This window comes from Panicum virgatum, chromosome 9K (assembly GCF_016808335.1).
Source record: "Panicum virgatum strain AP13 chromosome 9K, P.virgatum_v5, whole genome shotgun sequence".
NCBI lineage: Eukaryota > Viridiplantae > Streptophyta > Magnoliopsida > Poales > Poaceae > Panicum > Panicum virgatum.
In genome coordinates this window covers 39,354,807-39,373,934 of record NC_053144.1, presented here as the reverse complement: position 1 = coordinate 39,373,934, position 19,128 = coordinate 39,354,807, and the positions used below count along the sequence as shown (strand labels likewise).

Genomic DNA, 19,128 nt, shown 5'->3' with positions numbered 1-19,128 from the left:
CGTGAGATTTATCACGTGATTCGGTTAGGCAAAGCCACTCCTACTCCATGTCGTTGAAGCACTCAATCAAGAGTATTGTTTATCGCCCACCAAGTCTCTTCCGGGAACCCCTTGACTTGCCACCAAGGCTTACCCAAGTTTCCAATCACTTTGGCCCTATTTTCTACTAAGGAGCTTCTCCATGATGGATAGGGGTCTCTCCGTCCCCCGCACAATGTCGTTGACGCCGTTCCACACCAAGCCGGAGGGTCAAAGACATGCTGGCAAGCCACCGGGCTCCAAGGATGGCCGGCACACCAAGATACAAGTCGGTTCACTCAAGAACCAGCACATAAGGTTCAACACCTTGCTCTCACACTCTCTCAAAAGCTAATTCTAGCACTAACACTCACAAAGCTTGTGCTAAGCCTAAAGATTTAATAACTAAGCACTTTGGTTGACTTGGAGGTGTTGTTCAGTGTGTATGGGATCTCCCTCAACTCCAGCAACTCTAAAATGGCCGGGCGATGCCATATATATAGACCACCAAGTCGAACTAACCGTTTGTAGCCGTTGTCCAATTTTCGTCGTATAGTAAGGCGTCGGTTCAACCGGTCACTCACATGCTGAAACTATCCATTGACTTCTATGACACTTCTATAGCTGAGTCTACAACCATCGGTTAAAGCGATGATAGAGTGTCGATTTAACTGGTCACTCTGGACTGTCACATAGTCATTGCACTTGATCATTTTTTCTTTGACGTCATTGCACCGACGCTATGCTCCCATGTCCACCGGTTCAACCGGTGCTGAGAACTTGACTTCTGCGCGCTTGACATGCTCTCTAAGTAATGTTTCAGTGAATGCATTGATGCTCATTTGTGCACCGTCGGTTTAACCAGTGCTGAAGACTTACCTCCTACGCGCTTGACATACTCTCTGGGCAATGCCCCGGTGAATGCACTGATGCCTCATTTCATGACCGTTGCTTCAACTGGTCGCACTGGGAATTATTCACTTGGCTCGGCACAGCTTGGGTCATTGCTCTGACGACCACGAGTTGGTCTATCCGATGCCAGCTGTTTTATCCGGTGCAAGGTCATCGGTTAAACCGGTGCTACTGTTTTCGGCAAAACTCATCCAATTCAGCGTTTCTTTGAGTTCTTTGTTCGTGTTTTGCTTTTCTTAGCCTTTTCACTTCATCCCTGAGATCTAGAAATGTTCAATTGACACACTCATTAGTCTCATTGATTGCGTTGTCTATCGATCTGACCAAAATCACTCGAATGGTCTAAATGGGGTCATGTTCATTACACTTTGACATTTTAGCAGCTCCATACATATCAAATTCAGAGAAACAGTGCTAACTAGCCAGAAGCGCCGAGTGCTCCGGGCTAGTTCTATTACAATACAGGATGCCATTTGATCCGGACAAACACTACAAAAACTTGGTGCTCGATCCTCTAGAGTTAAGGGAAACAGATTACCGGGAATCCTCTGTCTTGACACAATAAATATCAAGTCAGAGAGCAAAACATTCGTAACACAGCATGATCTTCCTTTCAAGCGGAGAGCCAGCTTTTGCTTCAGCATTCTGTGTCTTGGATCTGTCCTGCAATGACAACTACTCCACCCTAATCTTGATGCCTTTCTTATCGGAGGCGTGGAATTCCAGTGCTGCTTGTTTGAGCACCGTTTGCGCCCTCTTCCTCGTCCAGTAGCAGTCGATCCCATATTTGTGCAACCTTATCAAGAAGGAAATGAAAAGGACAAGGCAAGCAAACAATCTCAGTAGAACATTAAACTCTCTTTTTTGTCAAAACAAATACTACTTCTTGATCTCCACATAGCCCAGCAAATTGCGCCTAGCTCGACAAATCTCAAATTTTTGCCCATTTAGGATATAATATTCTGAAGCCAGGTCCAAATTGCTCAAATAAGCTTGACCAGCAATATGTACCAAAAACATGTGCAGTTAAGGTCCAGAAATATTTTGAGGTTATCTTATTCTTTAGTTAGAATTAACATTTTGAAGTACTAACCATCAAAAAATCTTTGTTTTTCATGGAATCTTAGCTTTCCATATCTTCTTGTATGCAGACCCTCATTCATTTCTATGCATATGTGAATACATAGATCTCACAATAAATTGTTAGATTTGCCAAATTTAACATTAGAGGGACATAAATCTAGAATCTTTACATAACCCAGTTCATGATAGATCAATCTAATGCGAAAAATGGTAGACATTATACCAGCGTTAGCAGTTGAAGCAGTCATGCCAACATTGATGATGCCTGAGGCGTAGAGGAAGTAGGCGTTTTTGTCGGTGTAGATGTATGAGCAGGGTATCAGCGATCTTCCGGACGCCAACGACACTGCTCGGGGTGAGAACCTGGTCTTCCAAACCACTCCATTGCCCTGGCTAGGGTTTAGAGAATGAGATTCATGTGTGTTAATCCCTAAGAGCATCTCCAACAATACCTGAAAAATGAAGTCCCAAAAAGCTAGTTTTGGGAGCCAGCCAAAAAATTTTGGGAGTAAAAATCACCCACTCCTCCAACAGCTCCTCAAAATTTAATCTAAAAAGTTGTGACACCTCATCAGGGCCCACACTTGACCTCCTCTTTTTTCCCGTAAACAAACTAATTTCAGTTTTCCCGTCAAACTAACCAATGCCGATCCAGACTACCAACTGACCGGATCAAGCACGCTGTGACCTAAAAAAAAAAAGCTTCCTGCAGAAGTTTGCCGGCGGCTGCGCACGGCGGCGAGGCGGCTGCGTGCAGCCAATAGGGGAGGGAGCACAAGTGTGCCGTGAAGGAGAAGCCTGCGGTATGAGTCAAAGTCCGTCCCTTTTTTCCAGAGTCTGTTGGATGAATCATCTTCGGATGATGATGACGAACTCATTCTTGCTGCTGCTCAAATCGTAAGTAATCCGCAACCTGCACGAAAACATGGTCGTTCTGTCCCTGGACATATAGTTCTTTACCGGGATATAGAAGGGGGGCACTCGAGAATGTATCAGAATTATTTGGCGGATGATCCTACGTACACCCCAACTATATTCCGACAGAGGTTCGTAGAGTTCATTTGGTACAACTGAGCTATGTGGTACATTTTAATTTTGACCTCTTATTATTTCTATTAGTATTTGCACAGGTATAGAATGAGTTGGGATCTATTTTTATGCATAATGCATGCTGTAGAAGATCATGATGATTACTTCGTGCAGAGGAGGAACGCGGCCAACACACCTAGATTAAGCTGCTTCCAGAAGGTCACAGCTTCATTTCGTATGCTAACTTATGGAGTACCAGCAGATGTTGCTGATGAGTACGTTCGCATTGGGGAGAGTACTACCATAGAAAGTCTCAGGAGGTTTGTCAATGCGGTTATTGAACTTTTTGAACATGAATACTTGAGATCACCTAATGAGAATGATACAGCTCGATTACTCACTATTGGAGAGGAAAGAGGTTTTCCTGGCATGCTAGGTTCCATAGATTACATGCACTGGAAGTGGAAGAATTGTCCTTCAGCATGTCAAGGTATGTACTCGGGCCATGTGCACGAGCCTACAATTATTCTAGAAGCCATTGCTTCTAAGGATTTGTGGATTTGGCATGCTTTTTTTGGTTTACCGGGATCTCACAATGATATCAACGTTCTTCACCGGTCTCCATTATTCGCGAAGCTAGCTGAAGGGGAAGCTCCTCAAGTGAACTATAACATTAATGGTCATGATTATAAAATGGGTTACTATCTTGCCGATGGCATATACCCATCTGGGCAACATTTGTGAAGACTATACCAGAGCCGCAGGGAAATAAGAGGAAATATTTTGCCAAAGCACAGGAAGCGGCAAGGAAGGATGTGGAACGAGCTTTCGGAGTTTTACAGTCTCGTTTCGCAATTGTCCGTGGTCCAGCTCGATTTTGGGAAGAGGAAACTTTAGGAGATATCATGAAAGCTTGTGTCATAATGCATAACATGATTATTGAAGATGAGGGAGAAGTGGACCCTAAAGAACGTTTCAAATATGGTGGAGAAAATGTAGAACCTTCCCATGCACATCATCCTGATCTTGAAGAATTTATTCAAACGCATAAAAAAATTAGAGACAATGAAACTCACCATCAACTACAAGAGGACCTCGTGGAGCACTTATGGCAACATCATCCAGATCAATATTAAATTTTATTTTATTCATTGATGAATAAAGAGAAAAATATTTCGGCTTGAATATTTTTGTTAAGTTGTAATCATTCACACGTACATCTAGATTACTTATCCTTCATTCCAGCAATATTATCTCCTCCATTGTGGTTATTGGACCTTTTATTCAAAAGTAATAGTTTTATAATTGTCTGACGATCAATTGAGGTAAAACATGTTGTCAAACAAAGCAATAATATATAGTTGAAACCTGTCCACACAGAAGATTGAAATATGTTGGTCCAAACTGAATAGTACAAAACAATAATAGCTGAAACCACTGCTACGAGACCACTCTAAACAGATGATTAAATTAAACTAATAAGGGAAACTAAATAATTTTTATATCAGATGTCACTGTAACTCCAATAAAGTGCCACTCCACATCTTCTCCTCAAAGGCTTGCATGACCAGCAATAGAGTGCTACTTCCACATCGCAGCACAGCATTAGTATGTAGCGAAACAACTGGAGTTGGAGGCAGGGCTTGCCGGCGTCGCCGCCTTGGACCTTGCGCCGGCGTCGCCTGCGAAGGATGAAGAGGACGACCGGCGGAGGGAGTGGAGTCTCTGTCTGCAGACTGATAGCGTATGGGGGAGGAAGCAATGTGCCTGGCGGGAAGAGGAGTGCAGATTGAGCCGCAAGTGGAGGGCTAGTGGGCAGGATGGCGCGAACGGATTGTCGCTGCGCGGGAGATTTTTTTCGCGATTGGGAGCTCATCCCGCCGGCGGAAAAATGGCTCCGAAAGCCTTTGTTTTTGGGCGTGCGGTAAAATTGGGCATTGAGATGGGCTACTGTTGGAGTTAGATTTTCTCTATTATTTGGGAAATGGAAGTTTCTAGGATGTATTTAAGGCACTCTTGGAGATGCTCTGAGCTACGACCTTTTATTTATAGGCACTGTGGGGCTAGGGTCAGCCTCTGGAAATAAGCCTAATGGGCCTGTTGATCACAACCCAATAGGATTTTATCATTATATTTCCTTAATCATGTTTAGGTGGTTTAAATGCTCTCCTTGTTAACATAAATATTTCCAACATAAATCTCTTATTTTTCTCCCAAGACCACAAATGGTCATCATCCTTTTCATTTGCTTGAGCAGTATGCTGAATGTTAGACACAAATTTCTGAGTTGGTTTTGCAAATCTCATCTAGCTGTATCCTCAATGTTAAAGACCGACTATGAACCCTTTTTTCGACTGTACGTATTCGGTGATTGCAATTGTAGTACAACTCAGGGAACTTTTTCAAGCAGACCAATCCACACCAGGGAATCACACCAGAAGTCAGAATTTGTTCGTTGCAAATATAGTCTCTCTTAATATTTTTCCCTCAAATACATCAAAACCTCCCCATAGTCGAATTTTCCCATTTGAAGACCTCCCTTCTGGATTCTTGGATTTAGATGTAGAATTGGGTGAGGCACCGCAAGGCCAGGGGGCAGCACGCTTGCCATTTTGGCAATGACTTCATGCCAATACCTTAATTGTTGGGGTTCACACCCTTGGCATTTGCCTGAACACACTAGCCTGACCACCGTTAGACAAACAATAAACCTCTCTAGCGCCGGACACTATAAATACTACCATGTGTACGCAGCTTCACACCATCACCACGCAGCTGCAGCAGCAAGACCCTTATTGATCAGGAGAGTTTATATTTCCCCCCATCATATCCACCAAGATGCCGCAGCTCATCTCTGCCAGCAGCAACCTGGCTGCAACCACGCTTCTCCTGCTCCTTTCTGCAGCTGCCGCGGCGGCGGCAGCGCCACTTCAAGCTCAGGCGGGCACGGCCTGCCACAACGATATCATCGCCCTGCGGACAACCTGCTACGAGTACGTCCAGGAGGGTGGTCGGGCGCTGCCGCCGTCGTCCAACTGCTGCGCCACCTTGATGGGCCTTACCAACGTTCCCTGCGTCTGCGACTACCTTGGCTCCGACCTCGACGTCGACCTGGACAAAGTGTTCTACGTCGGCAGGCACTGCGGATTCGCAATCCCCAGGGGCTGCGGAGGTGAGTAGCTTGCTTGACTTGGTGACATTGGGTGCAGGAACTGACTGACCCAGGCGTGCTTGTCCACTGAATTGCAATCTGCAACTCGAAAGGGACTGCACGTCATGTGGCATTTACTATGGTTTGATAATCTCAAATCAGTTAAACCAGTAGAGGGAATACATACACTAGAACAGAACAACACTACAACCAGACATACACTAGGATTTCAGATCGATAAAATGATCAACTGATGACTATTTAACAGCAGGTCCAATTGAACAAAAGGAGGGAATTGTTGGATCATTCAAGCCATAGCGAACTACATTCGGCATGTACGTGGATTATTGTAAATCTCATTTTATGATGACCTCTTCTATTTTGGCGACAATAAAATATTGGAAAATTTGATTGTATTTTCCTTCTTATTACAGATTTAAAGCAGGTCTGAGACAGGGAACCGGCAGAATGGAGAAGTTGCATGACATACGCAGGGCACCTAGTAATCCTCGGATCGATGAATAAAGTTGGCCAGCATTTAGTTGGATGATGTTCAGATATAAGAATGTTATTCACCTATATAGAACTCTGATTAGCTCGTCACCTAATGTGATTCTGTATCAAAGCCAGATTCAATATATGGCTCATGAGACTGCAACTGTCTTATGCTTCCTATAGTCCGATTTCCCGTTTTCCATTGAACCAGCACAAATCTTTACACAAAACATTATTATATATACAATGAAAAGTCTAAAAACATTCTCAATAAAAGTATACAGTGAAGCTTGTGAAATAAGATGTAAATGGGCCCAAAAGTTTTTGAGTTCCACAGGTCTATCAAATTTATAACACCCCTTGACATTTGAGAAGATACATGGACCTGACATTTTGAGTGCATAAAAGTTTAAGGACAACAAAACCCAGCACTGGTAACAGAAACAAAGCATAACTTTGCCGGTAACACCTTCCACTTCCAGTGTCATATAAAAACAAAACGACATCTTGAATAAGTTCATAGAAATATGCAAAAAGTAAAAATGCAAAAAAAAGTGTTGTTTCACATATTCTACCTAAATCTAAATTCCGAAACCTAAATTCAGAACATTTTGGTTTAATACATTTCTACTTGTCCCACCAGGATGTGACATTATGAGGTATGATAGAGCCCTTCAGGAAAGCATTGTCCAACTGAATCAATTGGACACTGGTCCAGTAGGCTGAGGAAAAGCAGGGAAACACGTGATGTTTACATGCAAGAATTCAACCCACGGATACCATGGCATTTTATACAGCTCACAGAACTGACTTATATATGGATGGCACATCTATATGAAAATGTGATCGGATGGTCGGGAAATCCAAGCGACGTGTCCCGATGTGTCCACGGAAATCATCTGCAGATTCGTAGAGATATATGGATTTAATTTCGTTATATTACCTTCTTTATTCTTCTATCAAAATATGTTGCAGAATTGATAAATCTCAACAAAAACTATATTAGCATCTATGTTTCTTTGGCTGTTATGGCACAAAAAGTACAGGAGGATGACCAAGGTCCTAACCCTACAGTTGAATCTCTAAAGAAAAATACTTTGCAATTCAAAATTTGGAGAATTCTCAAACAGATATGGATAATAATTTGTCTCAAGTCCCAACTGCTTGTATATGAAGTTAGTGATCCATTCAGATTTGGTGTAACATAGTGATGTGGAATATTGTTAGCCTCTGTTTTTTAGACGATTTGTCTGATCCTGGCCATGTCTTACAATTGAAGCAAAGAAAAAAAAAGGATTGAATTCCATTTTAATTTCAACAGAACTATGGCAGGACTTGACTAGCTGCCAACTTGAAATATTATGCAAAGGAACAACAGTTATAAAGTAGCATACATGAGAAAAGACCTCAAAGGCCTCCGAGGAGCATTTTCAGAGGATTGGCTTCCTATTGAAGTTTTTCATATGTGAAATTTTGTGTGGGAATGGTTCCATTGTCTGTGGAAGTTGGGAAGTAAGATGGAACAAGAAATACCATTTTGCATTGAAATTTTACAATAGCAAGCTTTGGAGTTGCATTTTTACCATGCACCTGCCCTTCAGACAGAGTATATCATGCCCTCCCTAGACGCGGTTGGAAATTCTCTTATTTATTAGAAAATTTATCACCAATGTGTCCAAATCGGGCCCTATTTGCAGCATCCAACCCACACTCGAGGTTGGTGTAATTCTTTTTCTTTTATCCTTGGATCTCGGAAGTTGAAGGTGCCGCCTGAGTGACTGCAGGCCGGGCGGCAGCATGCTTGGCATTGTTGCAGAACTGAGGGTAGGAATGCCCAACTTTTAGGGGTCAAATCAAACCTCTGTCATTTGCATGAGGATAATTTGGCCAAACTGTCAGCCTGAAAAGATGCTCACAAATTTCGTATTGCAACTGTTCTTAAAATTTTAAAGTCCCAATCCAACAAATAAACATCTCCAACAAGCACTGTAATTTTTTCAAGACGACCAGACACTATAAATGCCAAGTGTAACTCCACACAATATAGTACAACAACAACAACAATACACTAATGAAGATGTACCAGCTGATGACCTCTGATGGCCGCAGTCTGGCTGCAACGCTCCTCCTCCTGCTCCTTGCCGCCGCCCAAGTAGCCGGCACACCTGCAGCTGCGGCGGCGGGAGCAGCCTGCCACAATGACCTTATCGCTCTGCGCAGCACCTGCTACCAGTACGTCCAGGATGACGGAGGCCCCATGGTCCAGCCATCGCCGCATTGCTGTGCCACCGTGAGGGGCATCGCCAACGCGACCTGTGTCTGCGACTACTTCAGCTCCCTCGACTACATCAACCTGGACAGGGTGTTCTACGTCGCCGGGCAGTGCGCCGTCGCCATCCCCTGGAGCTGCGGAGGTGAGCTGCAGGCTTGGATTGTTGGATTGGTGATTATGGTCAGATAATTTCGGATCAGTTAGGCAACTAGAGAGAGCTAACTGATGTTAAGTTCCTTTTTTTTTGTCACAGACTAAAATCAGGTCTGACGACAGAACCAGATGATGGAGAAGTTGGCTAACATACGCAGGGCATCCTGTAATGCTCACATAAATGAATGAATAAATTAAATTTGGTGCTTCTTAGTTGGATGGTGTTGGAGTGTAAGAATTGTATTGGTGTTCACCTGTATAAAACGCTAATAGGTTCCATATACAATATGGTACCGCATACAGCAGGAAAAAAGCAATCAACGTCTCATTTTCGTATCAATGGGGGAAAAAGCATGTCTCTCCTTGTTAATTGGGTCCAGGAATTTATAAGTTTATATAATATTTCTGAAAATTACTATAAGTTTATTGGCATTTTCACTAGAAATTGCAGGGCATACACATCAATGTCTGAAAATATTCATAATAATTCAGTAGTTGTGAGGCACAAGCATGCTATAAGCCAACCGAAAGCTCCTTGCTTGAAAAGAAAGCCGGAATAAAGCCTCTAGGCTTATAGCCCCAAAAGTGTGAGTTTAGCGCAAGCACGCCCTCTGCCCATGCGTTGGCAATTGGCATCGTGGTTATGTGGAGTGGTGGACCTGCTATAAGGGTCTGTTTGGAGACCAGTATTAATGCATGAAGTTGCTAAACTTTAGCATTGGCACCTTCAAACAGAAGTGCTAATGAGAGTGCTAAAGTTTAGCAAACTTCAAAAATATGGGCAAAACATTAGATGGGGAGAAGGTGCTAATAGGTTCCCATTAGCAAGTGATTAGCTCATGGTTCCAAACAGTATAGTGCTAAAAGTTTGCTAGCTAGCTAAACTTGAGCACTTCAAATTACCTCCTCCAAATAGGATCCAAGTAGGTCCAGGAGGGCGCGCCGATGCTGCTGCCACTGCCCAGTTGCTGCACCAATGTCCACTGTGTCTGCAGCTATCTTGGCTCCGACTTCAACATCGACCTGGAGAGAGTTTTCAAAGTCGTCACCAGGCAGTGCGGTATCACCGGTTCCTTAGAGGAACTGCGGAGGTGAGTAGCTCGGTGACATGCTGGAAGTAAGGGCCTGTTTTGGAGGGTTTATTGTGGCTTCGGCTTCACCTATTTTGCACAAAACGATTTACTATAGTGTGGAATCGTTTTGTAAATAGGGGTAAAAATAAACTAGAAGCCAAATCAAGCTACATTTTTTAGCTTCACCAGCTTCGGTTTCATTGCTGAAGATATTTTTGCAGAGCCCTCCCAAACGGCCCGAAGTGGGAAAGCAGAGAGATGCCCATCGCCGTGGGGCCCACATGTTAGTGGACAGTCGTCTTCCCAAACTGTTTCGGTACATAATCTTTGTTTGAATTTGTAATTTATTATTTTTGTACTTTTATCAACCACGTTTCTTTCTTATATAATTAGATGTTAATAGACCTATACTTACCTGTTTTTTGATACTATTTGATCACATTTAGGACCCAGTCATGCTCAATGTATACTAATTTGATCATATCGTGGACTCGTTGAGGTGTGAAATGATTTATTTCCTATATATGCTAATTTTTTTACCACATGCACATGTACTTATAAAAAATTGCAATGTAGATGTATTTAGTCTTCATATAAAATTATTTATCTACATGTAAATAATTATTTTATAATGCAAAATTATTTGATCACTTTGTAGACTAAATTATTTATCTGCATGTAAATAATAGTGTCACGATCCAAAAAAATTAAACATGATTAAAAATTAAATATGAAGCATCATGGACATCATTAAAGTATATTAAAGCATCATGTGCATATGTTTGCATAAGCTTGTCTAATTTTTGTGCCTTGCTTGACTTGATGTTTGTGAAGCAAGTTTAATTTTCCTATTCAACTGTGCCCCCAAAAATGTTACTCAAATACTATACTTAAAATGATGGTGTTACAATATTTTTGCAGAATTTTGTGACAACAAACCGGAAACATAAAATTCTTGGAAATATTAAAAACTGCAGTTGTTTATTTTACTGTGAGAAATTTAGGATAGATTTTTGAGTACTTGTTCTTAGACTATGTCCTTTATGAGTTTATATTTCTTCTATTAAAATTTGGCAATTTTTCCAAGCCCACCCGTCAGCGGACCCCCACCTGTCAGGGTCGCCCCCACCTCCCCCGCGCCTCCTCATCGCTGGATTGACCAGCAGAGGCGGCGGTGCCATGGCGTTAGCCTCTTGTTGGCGCGCGAAAGCCGAACCGCCGGTGCCCGTCCTCCTCCCGCTCGCCCTGCCCTTCTTTTTAGCCTCAAACTGTCGGCCCGAAAACCCTAGCCCCTTCTTTTTCTCATCCCCTCCATTACTTCCTCCTCCTCTTCCTTAGCACCAGAGGCCAAAATTCGTCATCACCAGTGAGCCCCTCTCAAATTCCTCGAAACCGAAGCTTCCTCACCCTCCCCGTGACCCATTATGGAGCTTACCCCTCTTTTTCTCCACTCCCACAGGCTCCCCGGCGTCGAGCTCCGCCCGTCACCGCCTCTGCTCGATGCAACACCTCTCTGCCGCGTCATTCATTTGTCCATGCATGTATGAGCTTTGCCGAGCCTTGGTGCTTCCTATGCGCGCGCTCTTGCCCCTCCCGGCCGCTCCCCTCGGCGGCGGCGGCGCACCATGCCACCAGGGGCGGGCCCAAGATTTTGGGGCTGGGTTTTTTAGCAGCCTTATGTATGGATTCATAACATATAATTGAGTACCAACATCACAAAAAATCATCATCATTTAAAATTGTTCTACATAAAGATAATAGATGTACATGAAATTCAAGAAACGCTCACTACCTCACTGCAGAGATTGAAATCGCTCATCGCGTAGAATTGAAATCGCTCACTGCAGAGAAATGCTCACTGCCTTCGTGGGCGCAAGCGCACAGCTCTGCTCCACTCCATACCTTCGAGGTCCAACCGTCGGACGCTCCGAGCCGAGCCGCAGCCCCCGGCCCTCGCACCGGAGGTCCCGTGCCACGCACCGCACTGGCCGCTCGCGTCCTCACCGCGAGACGCTCTAAAAGTGCCAAACTAAAATTTTTTAGACTCCTTGTTAAGTGTTCTATGAAGTGGTGCATTTTTGTTCTAATATCTCTACTGGTTAATAGGGTTTTAGTGTAATTTCTTATTCTCTACCTGAAATCTTATTCAATTCCTAACTCCTTGATGAAAAATGAAAAATGGTAAAACCATTTTTTCGCTTTTTTACATGTGTAGTTCCTGTGTGAATTTTATTGAAATTGTTTGAACTAATTTGCATGCCTTTTAAGATTTATCTTGTTTAGAGTAGCTGAAAATTTCCATCCTATATGTGGACAATTTAATTTATAATTTATTCTTTCTGTATGATTTTCTTGTGGTTAATACTTGCTTAGTGCTTTTCATGACTAGTCTAGTAGAAATGCTTGCTGGTTCTTGTTTTCGCATGTGTATCATTCATTCTTCATGTCATATCATCTCTTGCACAAACCATGGCATCATGATAATTCATAAATTATAGTGATTGAAATGCGAGAGAGCGAACCCGTCGAGCCCACCGAGAACGTTGAACCTCAGCCCGGTGTAGAGTTTATAGTTGAGCCCGAAGAGAACCATGGCAAGCAGCTAAGCATGATCCCTTGTACCCATTTAATTTAATTTAATTTAGTTATCTCATTTGGGTATTATTGGGTCATATATATTATGTCTATTTATTGCATTCTTGTACTACTTTTATACATTACCCTTCATAGATTTGTTTATCCTTGTTCTTGTCACATGTTAGTCAATTATTTACTCAACTTGACTAGATGCTTAGCCGTACTTAGAATATTTCTATCACTTGGTAGGAAAGGAAACAATGGTTTAGAGTTATCACACTTACCCGGTTATCCTTGGTTGCACATGAACACCTTTGGTTTTGGTGGAAGAATAGTTTCATGGTCGGGCGGAATGGTAGGGCCTAGAGAAACAAGTCTTGGGCATAGTCCACTCAGATCGATTAAGGATCGTCCATGGATGACGTCGGTTTTGAGCAACTTATTGTGCTACCACATATCCAATAATAGTAAGCATGAGCCTATTACCTTCTTTGACTTGGCTTTTGATGCACGGTCCTAGATATGTGGTTAAGGTGGACCTAGGTGACTCTCCACGTAAACTAGCCGTAATGTTTAAGGGTTGAGGCTTGTTGCGAATGGTTGATGTGAGTACCCCCTTATCCAACTTGGTAGGTTGGGTGAGCCGCATCGTCCTCGCGTCGTGTGGGTAAAGAAGTACATCCTTGCAAGGTTAAAAATCAATTCAAATTGACACGCTTTCTCTAGATTATGAGCAAGCTCAATATCCAATGAATTATTCACGGAAAGTATCGGTTATGTTGGAAATGGTTCATGGTACTCATATGATCAATTGCTTATTTTACTCTTAGTCAACTAAAACATGAGTTGTGAGTTGGACAAGATTATTTAACTTGCTAGAGAGCTAGATGTTAGTTTAGAGAGCTCATGCTTATGTAATAATTACTTAACCATAAAGTCTCATATGTTGAGCCCCTTGCATAATCCTTGTAAGTACCTTCTATACTCATGTTACTTTTTAAGCTAAGTTGCATGTGAGTCGGAAGTTGTCTTTGGCCACTTCTATCTTGCCGATCCCAGTGCGGAAGAAGAGTAGGTCTTTGTGGTTGCGATGGTGCTCTTGAGCAAGACGCCATTGCTTTATGCTTTTATTATTTTATCCTTGCGCAGTTTATCTTTCGTGAGAGCATGTTGAAACACTAAATTTTAATTTCATCTCTTTTATTTTATTCGTGAGCCCAAAGCTTGTAATGGATGCTTGAACCTCTTTAAATTTTCAGATTTGAACCTCCTATGTCATGAACTTGTAATATTTATGTTGAACTCTTGTAATAAATAAAGTTGCTGATATGTTCATTTGTATAACAATACATGTGCTTAATCCTGGACATATGGCAAGCATGTACCGGAACTATTAGATTTGTTTTTGTTTTAGATAATTTATATTGGTCAAGTGTCTCTAGATGTGGATTAGCTCGTTGTGTCAAGAGATGAACACGTGCTAGCTCTTATTTCAATGAATTGATTGATAATTTTACCTAAACCAAGTGCAAATTAGGCGGTTCTTATAGACAGCTCTTTCTCAAGAGTGATAATGGATACAGGTAACTTAGTAAAAGAAATGCAAGCCTTTAATCAATGGATGGGGACAATGAGCAACAGGAACCGGAGAGGTAGGAGCAAGAGCAAGGACGAAGAGTGCTCCGAGGCCACGGTGCGGTCAGGAAACGCACCCGAGAACTGGGTGGGGCTCAACATCCATAGATCAAGGGTCACACAAGTAGCATTGCCATGTACAGCTGCTTAAGCAAAACACGCAGCTTGAAAACAGCTCATGGAAATAGCATTGCATAGTTCACAGCAACCCCGGAACCCCAATAGATCAAGCCAACCTTGGGAACCAAACCCCAAACTCCGAGCAGCAGATACTATATAAATACCAACTACCATCCAGTTCTCAAACGCACAACATTACTACAACATCCAATTGGTGATTCTCCAGTTCACCAAAGACCACACCAAGGTATGGCCCAGCTGAGCTCTGCTGGCCTCCTGGCCGTGACGCTCCTCCTCCTTGCAGCTGCAGCAGCAGTTTCAGGTCAACCATCTCCACAGTACACACTCCCAGCCTGCCAGAATGACATCGACGCACTGTGGCACAACTGCAAGCAGTACGTCCAGAAGGAGGGGCCCAAGCAGAAGCCGTCTTCCGCCTGCTGCAGAACCGTGCAGCACGCAGATGCCCATAAGTCCTGTGTCTGCGACTATCTGGGCTCCCGCGAAGCCAAGGAGAAATTAAGCATGGAGAAGGTGTTCTACGTCACCAACCAGTGCGGTGTCACCGTCCCTGCAGGCTGTGGTGAGTAGCTGGCTTCGTGACTTGGGAACTGTACGAACCAACGCTAACATGTTTGCCCGCACACAGTTGAAACTAAAACAGGGCTATTAGTTGTTCTTCCACGTGATAATAATCATGGTCAGATAATAATCTCAGATCAATCAGACAAGTAGAGGGAATATACTAGGATAGTGAAACTTGACACAATGATAACAAAAGAAAACTTCTACTTGACAACTGATATGGAGATCAGGGATTTCCAAATTGAATACAAATAGATTGTCAGGTTTTCGAAGCATCAGAAAATGTCAGGATATGTAAAAGTCATTGCAAATCTTGTTTTGTAATTATTGCTTCAGTTGGACTAATTATGTATTTCTTTTTATTATAGGGTCAAAGCAGTCCTGAGACATGAAACTGGCTGAACCTGAACGGAGATTGCACAACACACACGCAAGGCAGCTAAATAAATAGAGTTGGTCAACTGTTAGTTTGATGATGTTGGAGTACAAGGTGTACTGGTGTTCACACATATAAACTCTAATTAATTACACAATATATATTTGTACCAAAGCTGAAAACAGTAGCTGGCTCATGAGGAGCCAGACCGTCTTATTTTCTTCCCTAATGTATGCATAAAGCAGTATATATAAGAAATGGAAAATTCTAAAAGGACTTTCTCTAGTTTATTTCTGTAACAATCAAGTCTTCTTCCATAATAATTTCTCAAACTGGATTAAACACTGGATTGAATGCATGTTGCAGATGCTGATAGCATATCATATTTACCATATTACAACAGAACTTCTGATTTACCTTCAATGAATTACATATAACGATATAACTAGAATTGCTACTAGCAAAATCTGTTCATAACTTGACAAAAGGTTACAAACAATATTCTAATGCACAACCGTTAGAAGTGCATTTGGAAGAAACAGAACAATTTGTAAAAATAGACAAATGCACTTCTATTGCACAAGTCAATCACATTTACAGATTCACCAAAAACAAATGCAAAGCCCAGGGATCATGTCTATATATGGTCAAATAGGAGCTGCATAGGTCAGCTTGATTCAGATTATGAGTAACTTTCTAGGATTACGCTGCTCTAAGATTATAAACTTTGATTGATTTAACTGCAAGTCACTCACAAACATAACTAATATGCCCATTCAGAAGAAAAAACAGAACCAAAACAAGATCTTGAACAAATAAAATTCATGGAAAAATAATGTTTACATGGTAAAGAAAGATATGAACAGGAAATTTTCCATGGCCAACATGTTCCTTTTCAATGTCTTTTGAATTTATAATCCCCGCCCCCCCCCCCCCCCCCCCCCACCCCACAAAAAAAAACCAATTTCAGAGAGAAATTGGTGCCATTGTATGTACAGACTAAAATGTAATGTACCACACAAGAACAACTGCGAATAATGGAAATAATTCTACACTAGTTACACATTGCAGCAAAGAACTACTAACCAATGTCCAGTGATCCTGTTCCCAACATCATCTGGAGGCCCTGGACTGGAACAACTCTAGCCTCGACTTGGCATCTCGCAGTAGCACCTCAACACGTGTGTCCTGCACCATGTGAGCCTGCTTTGATGCCCAGAGCAGCACAGCTAGCACCCCAGCCTGCGCGAGCTCCTCGCTCTCAGGCACAGACAGTGCAATGTAACAGAGTAGTATCAGCGCCTCAATCTGAATTTCGTCACCGAGGTAGACAAGCTGGACAAGATGGCGAGCACCACAATCATCGACAATGGCTTTGCAATGGTTCACATGTAGGTGGTTCTCAGAGCATGCAAACTTAGTGAGTGCAACCACTGCTTCCTTGGTGACTGGTGGCTCACGCTCATCAAGAAGCTGCACAAGAGGGGCGATGACCCTAGTTTCACTAGCTGTGAAGGTACGTGCAAGGCAGCCAAGGGCGGTGATACATGGGAGGAGCAACTCATCATATTCACCCTTGCGGACGACGCGGAGCAGCTGATCAACCACAGCCTTAGCTGCTGGGGAGCTGGGCTTGAATGCCGACTGCCGCAGAACAAGGCTATGCTCAGCAACACGTGCAATTTCCATGATTGCCATTGCCGAGAAGAACTGTACTTCAGTGCCCATATCTCCATCACCCTTCTCAAGAAGTACAGCAAAGCACAGAAGCGCACGAGACTCTGTAATGCTCTTGCAGACACCCAAATGGTTACGGGCCAGTTTCCACAATGCTTTCGCAGCCATGGCCTTCAAATGTGCCTTGATCTCAGGATCCTCCGCCTCACGAGCACCACGGCCACTGGAGCCACTAGTTCCAAGCTGAGGCCTGAACGGACAAACAAATGAGCCATTTGTGTTTGTTTTGGCAGCTATGGCAGAGTGCACCACCGACTGCATATGGGGGTTCCTTTTCGCATCTTGCTCGCCTCCGTTGGACATCCTCGGCGGCTCATCAGTGTGAATTGCGGTGTCGCGATCACCACCGGTGTGGCGCATGCTATGCGTCTTGGCAAGTACCACAGAGTGGAGCGACTTCATGGGCTGCTGTGGCGCAGCAGTGCTGTTCTTGGAGCTATTGGAGCCGACAGAGTACCTGCTGTGCTCCTGGATGGTCCCGGAGGCAAGGTGGCCAACCAGGTACCGCACGGTGTTGTTCTGAGCAAAGAGGTCCTGGCACGTGGAGCTCCGGTCGGCGAGGGCAGCGATGGCCTCCGCCACCGCAGCCTGCACGCACATGGGCGGGTCCTTGAGCGCGGCTGCGAAGGAGGAGCACACCCCCGCCTGCACGAGCTTCTCGACGCTCTCGGCGTCGCATCCGAGCAGACCCAGCGCGCGAGCGGCAGCCTCCTGGCCCTCGTCGGTGCCGTCCTTGAGAAGCTTGAGGAGCGGCGGCACGCCGTCCTCCTCGATGATGAGCTTGGCGAAGTGCTGGCTGTCGCGGGCGAGCGAGGCGAGGTTGGCGGCCGAGTCGGCGCGGGCAGCGGGGGAGCCCGTGTGCAGGCGCGCGACGTGGTCCCAGATGAAGAAGAGGATGGGCTCGTTCTGCGCGATGTTGGGGAGGCCGAGGAGCGAGTCGTCGTCGTCGTCCCCGGCGGCGCCGGGCGAGGAGATGCGGAGCAGCCACGCGACGTCCTCGAGGGCCGTTTCGAGCGCCGCGACGGCCCGCGGGAACCCGGAGGCGGGGCTGAGCGTGAAGAGGCTGCGGAGCCGCGGGTGGCCCCGCGCGCACCGGGCGGCGAGGGCGGAGGCCCTGGAAAGCGCCGTGGTGGCCCCCGCCATTATCCGGGCAGCGGGGCGGTCGTAGAGCTCCGGCGCCCGCGCCGCCTGCCGCAGCAGCGCGGCCAACTTGTCGGCGCGCGCCTTGAGCTCGGCGCACTCGGCGCGGAAGCTCCGAGCGGCGGCGCACTGCTTGGCGACCTCGTCGGCCAGCTGGATCGGCCGGGCTAGCATCGCCTTCACCCCCTCCCCCATCTCCGGTCCCCAATCACAGAGCCGATTTTTCTGGCGAGAAACCGGCGCCACGGCCTGGGAGGCTGGGGATTCGGGGTCGAATCAGCTGCAATCGCGCGCCGATGGTGCGATCTGCGAGGGGGCAGGGCGAATTGGGGGGATTCCTCGTGGGGTTTTGGGAGGCCGGTTGGTGCGGTGTGTTCTTGGTGGTGGGTTTGGTTGGGGGAAGAGGAAGGAGTGGGGGGAGAGACGGCTGCGGTTGCAGTTGGAGTGCTGCTGGACCGGGGCAGCGGCCGGGTCGTCCGTGCGGTCAGCGGGTGGGCCCGGCAGAGGGGGAGGTGCCGAGGTGGGTCCCGCGGGCCGTGTCGTATCGTGCCCCTGGCCTGGTGAGTGCTGACCTGGTCGTGCCCTGTTATGCGTGGTTTCTCCGGAGACTCCGAGAAGCAGGGCAGCGGAATGGAATGGAAATGTGGCATTTCGCGTAGGCTCCGCGTCCGCGTGGGTGGTGATGCGCGCATCGGCGCCGTCCGTTCGCCGCATCGAAGATTGTACATGGAAACCCTATGAACTTCGGAAGTGTATTATGCATATCACCAAA

General features: G+C 45.0%; 4 protein-coding genes and 1 pseudogene across 5 annotated transcripts; 4 read left to right on the top strand and 1 right to left on the bottom strand.

The window, feature by feature from the left end:
• Window positions 1-2,316: 2,316 nt before the first annotated feature.
• Window positions 2,317-4,178, top strand: LOC120647974 (annotated as a pseudogene).
• Window positions 4,179-5,810: 1,632 nt separating this feature from the next.
• Window positions 5,811-6,870, top strand: LOC120648690. Of its 2 annotated transcripts, none has more exons than XM_039925385.1 (3): window positions 5,811-6,214; window positions 6,462-6,528; window positions 6,628-6,870. In XM_039925385.1, the coding sequence occupies exons 1-2, from the start codon at window positions 5,881-5,883 to the stop codon at window positions 6,509-6,511; spliced, it is 384 nt and encodes a 127-aa protein (XP_039781319.1). In that variant the 5' UTR covers window positions 5,811-5,880; the 3' UTR covers window positions 6,512-6,528; window positions 6,628-6,870. The 2 variants fall into 2 exon arrangements, with proteins under 2 accessions (XP_039781319.1, XP_039781320.1); XM_039925386.1 differs by having other exon boundaries at window positions 6,465-6,528; window positions 6,628-6,868.
• A 1,871-nt stretch (window positions 6,871-8,741) lies between these two features.
• On the top strand, window positions 8,742-9,326 carry LOC120648689. The gene is made up of 2 exons (XM_039925384.1): window positions 8,742-9,102; window positions 9,214-9,326. Exons 1-2 carry the CDS (start codon window positions 8,760-8,762, stop codon window positions 9,216-9,218), a joined length of 348 nt encoding a protein of 115 aa, XP_039781318.1. The 5' UTR covers window positions 8,742-8,759; the 3' UTR covers window positions 9,219-9,326.
• Window positions 9,327-14,711: 5,385 nt separating this feature from the next.
• On the top strand, window positions 14,712-15,764 carry LOC120651358. The gene is made up of 2 exons (XM_039928834.1): window positions 14,712-15,101; window positions 15,472-15,764. The coding sequence occupies exons 1-2, from the start codon at window positions 14,768-14,770 to the stop codon at window positions 15,486-15,488; spliced, it is 351 nt and encodes a 116-aa protein (XP_039784768.1). The 5' UTR covers window positions 14,712-14,767; the 3' UTR covers window positions 15,489-15,764.
• Window positions 15,765-16,192: 428 nt separating this feature from the next.
• Window positions 16,193-18,789, bottom strand: LOC120651357. The gene has a single exon (XM_039928833.1). The coding sequence runs from the start codon at window positions 18,549-18,551 to the stop codon at window positions 16,593-16,595; it is 1,959 nt and encodes a 652-aa protein (XP_039784767.1). The 5' UTR covers window positions 18,552-18,789; the 3' UTR covers window positions 16,193-16,592.
• Between the last annotated feature and the right edge of the window lie 339 nt (window positions 18,790-19,128).

Bases quoted from the DNA above. Each gene is read 5' to 3' on its own strand.
- LOC120651357 (XM_039928833.1), bottom strand. From the start codon at position 18,551: ATGGGGGAGGGGGTGAAGGCGATGCTAGCCCGGCCGATCCAGCTGGCC.
- LOC120651358 (XM_039928834.1), top strand. From the start codon at position 14,768: ATGGCCCAGCTGAGCTCTGCTGGCCTCCTGGCCGTGACGCTCCTCCTC.
- LOC120648690 (XM_039925385.1), top strand. From the start codon at position 5,881: ATGCCGCAGCTCATCTCTGCCAGCAGCAACCTGGCTGCAACCACGCTT. The intron at 6,215-6,461 runs GTGAGTAGCTTG...ACTATTTAACAG, and splicing joins AATCCCCAGGGGCTGCGGAG to CAGGTCCAATTGAACAAAAG.
- LOC120648689 (XM_039925384.1), top strand. From the start codon at position 8,760: ATGAAGATGTACCAGCTGATGACCTCTGATGGCCGCAGTCTGGCTGCA.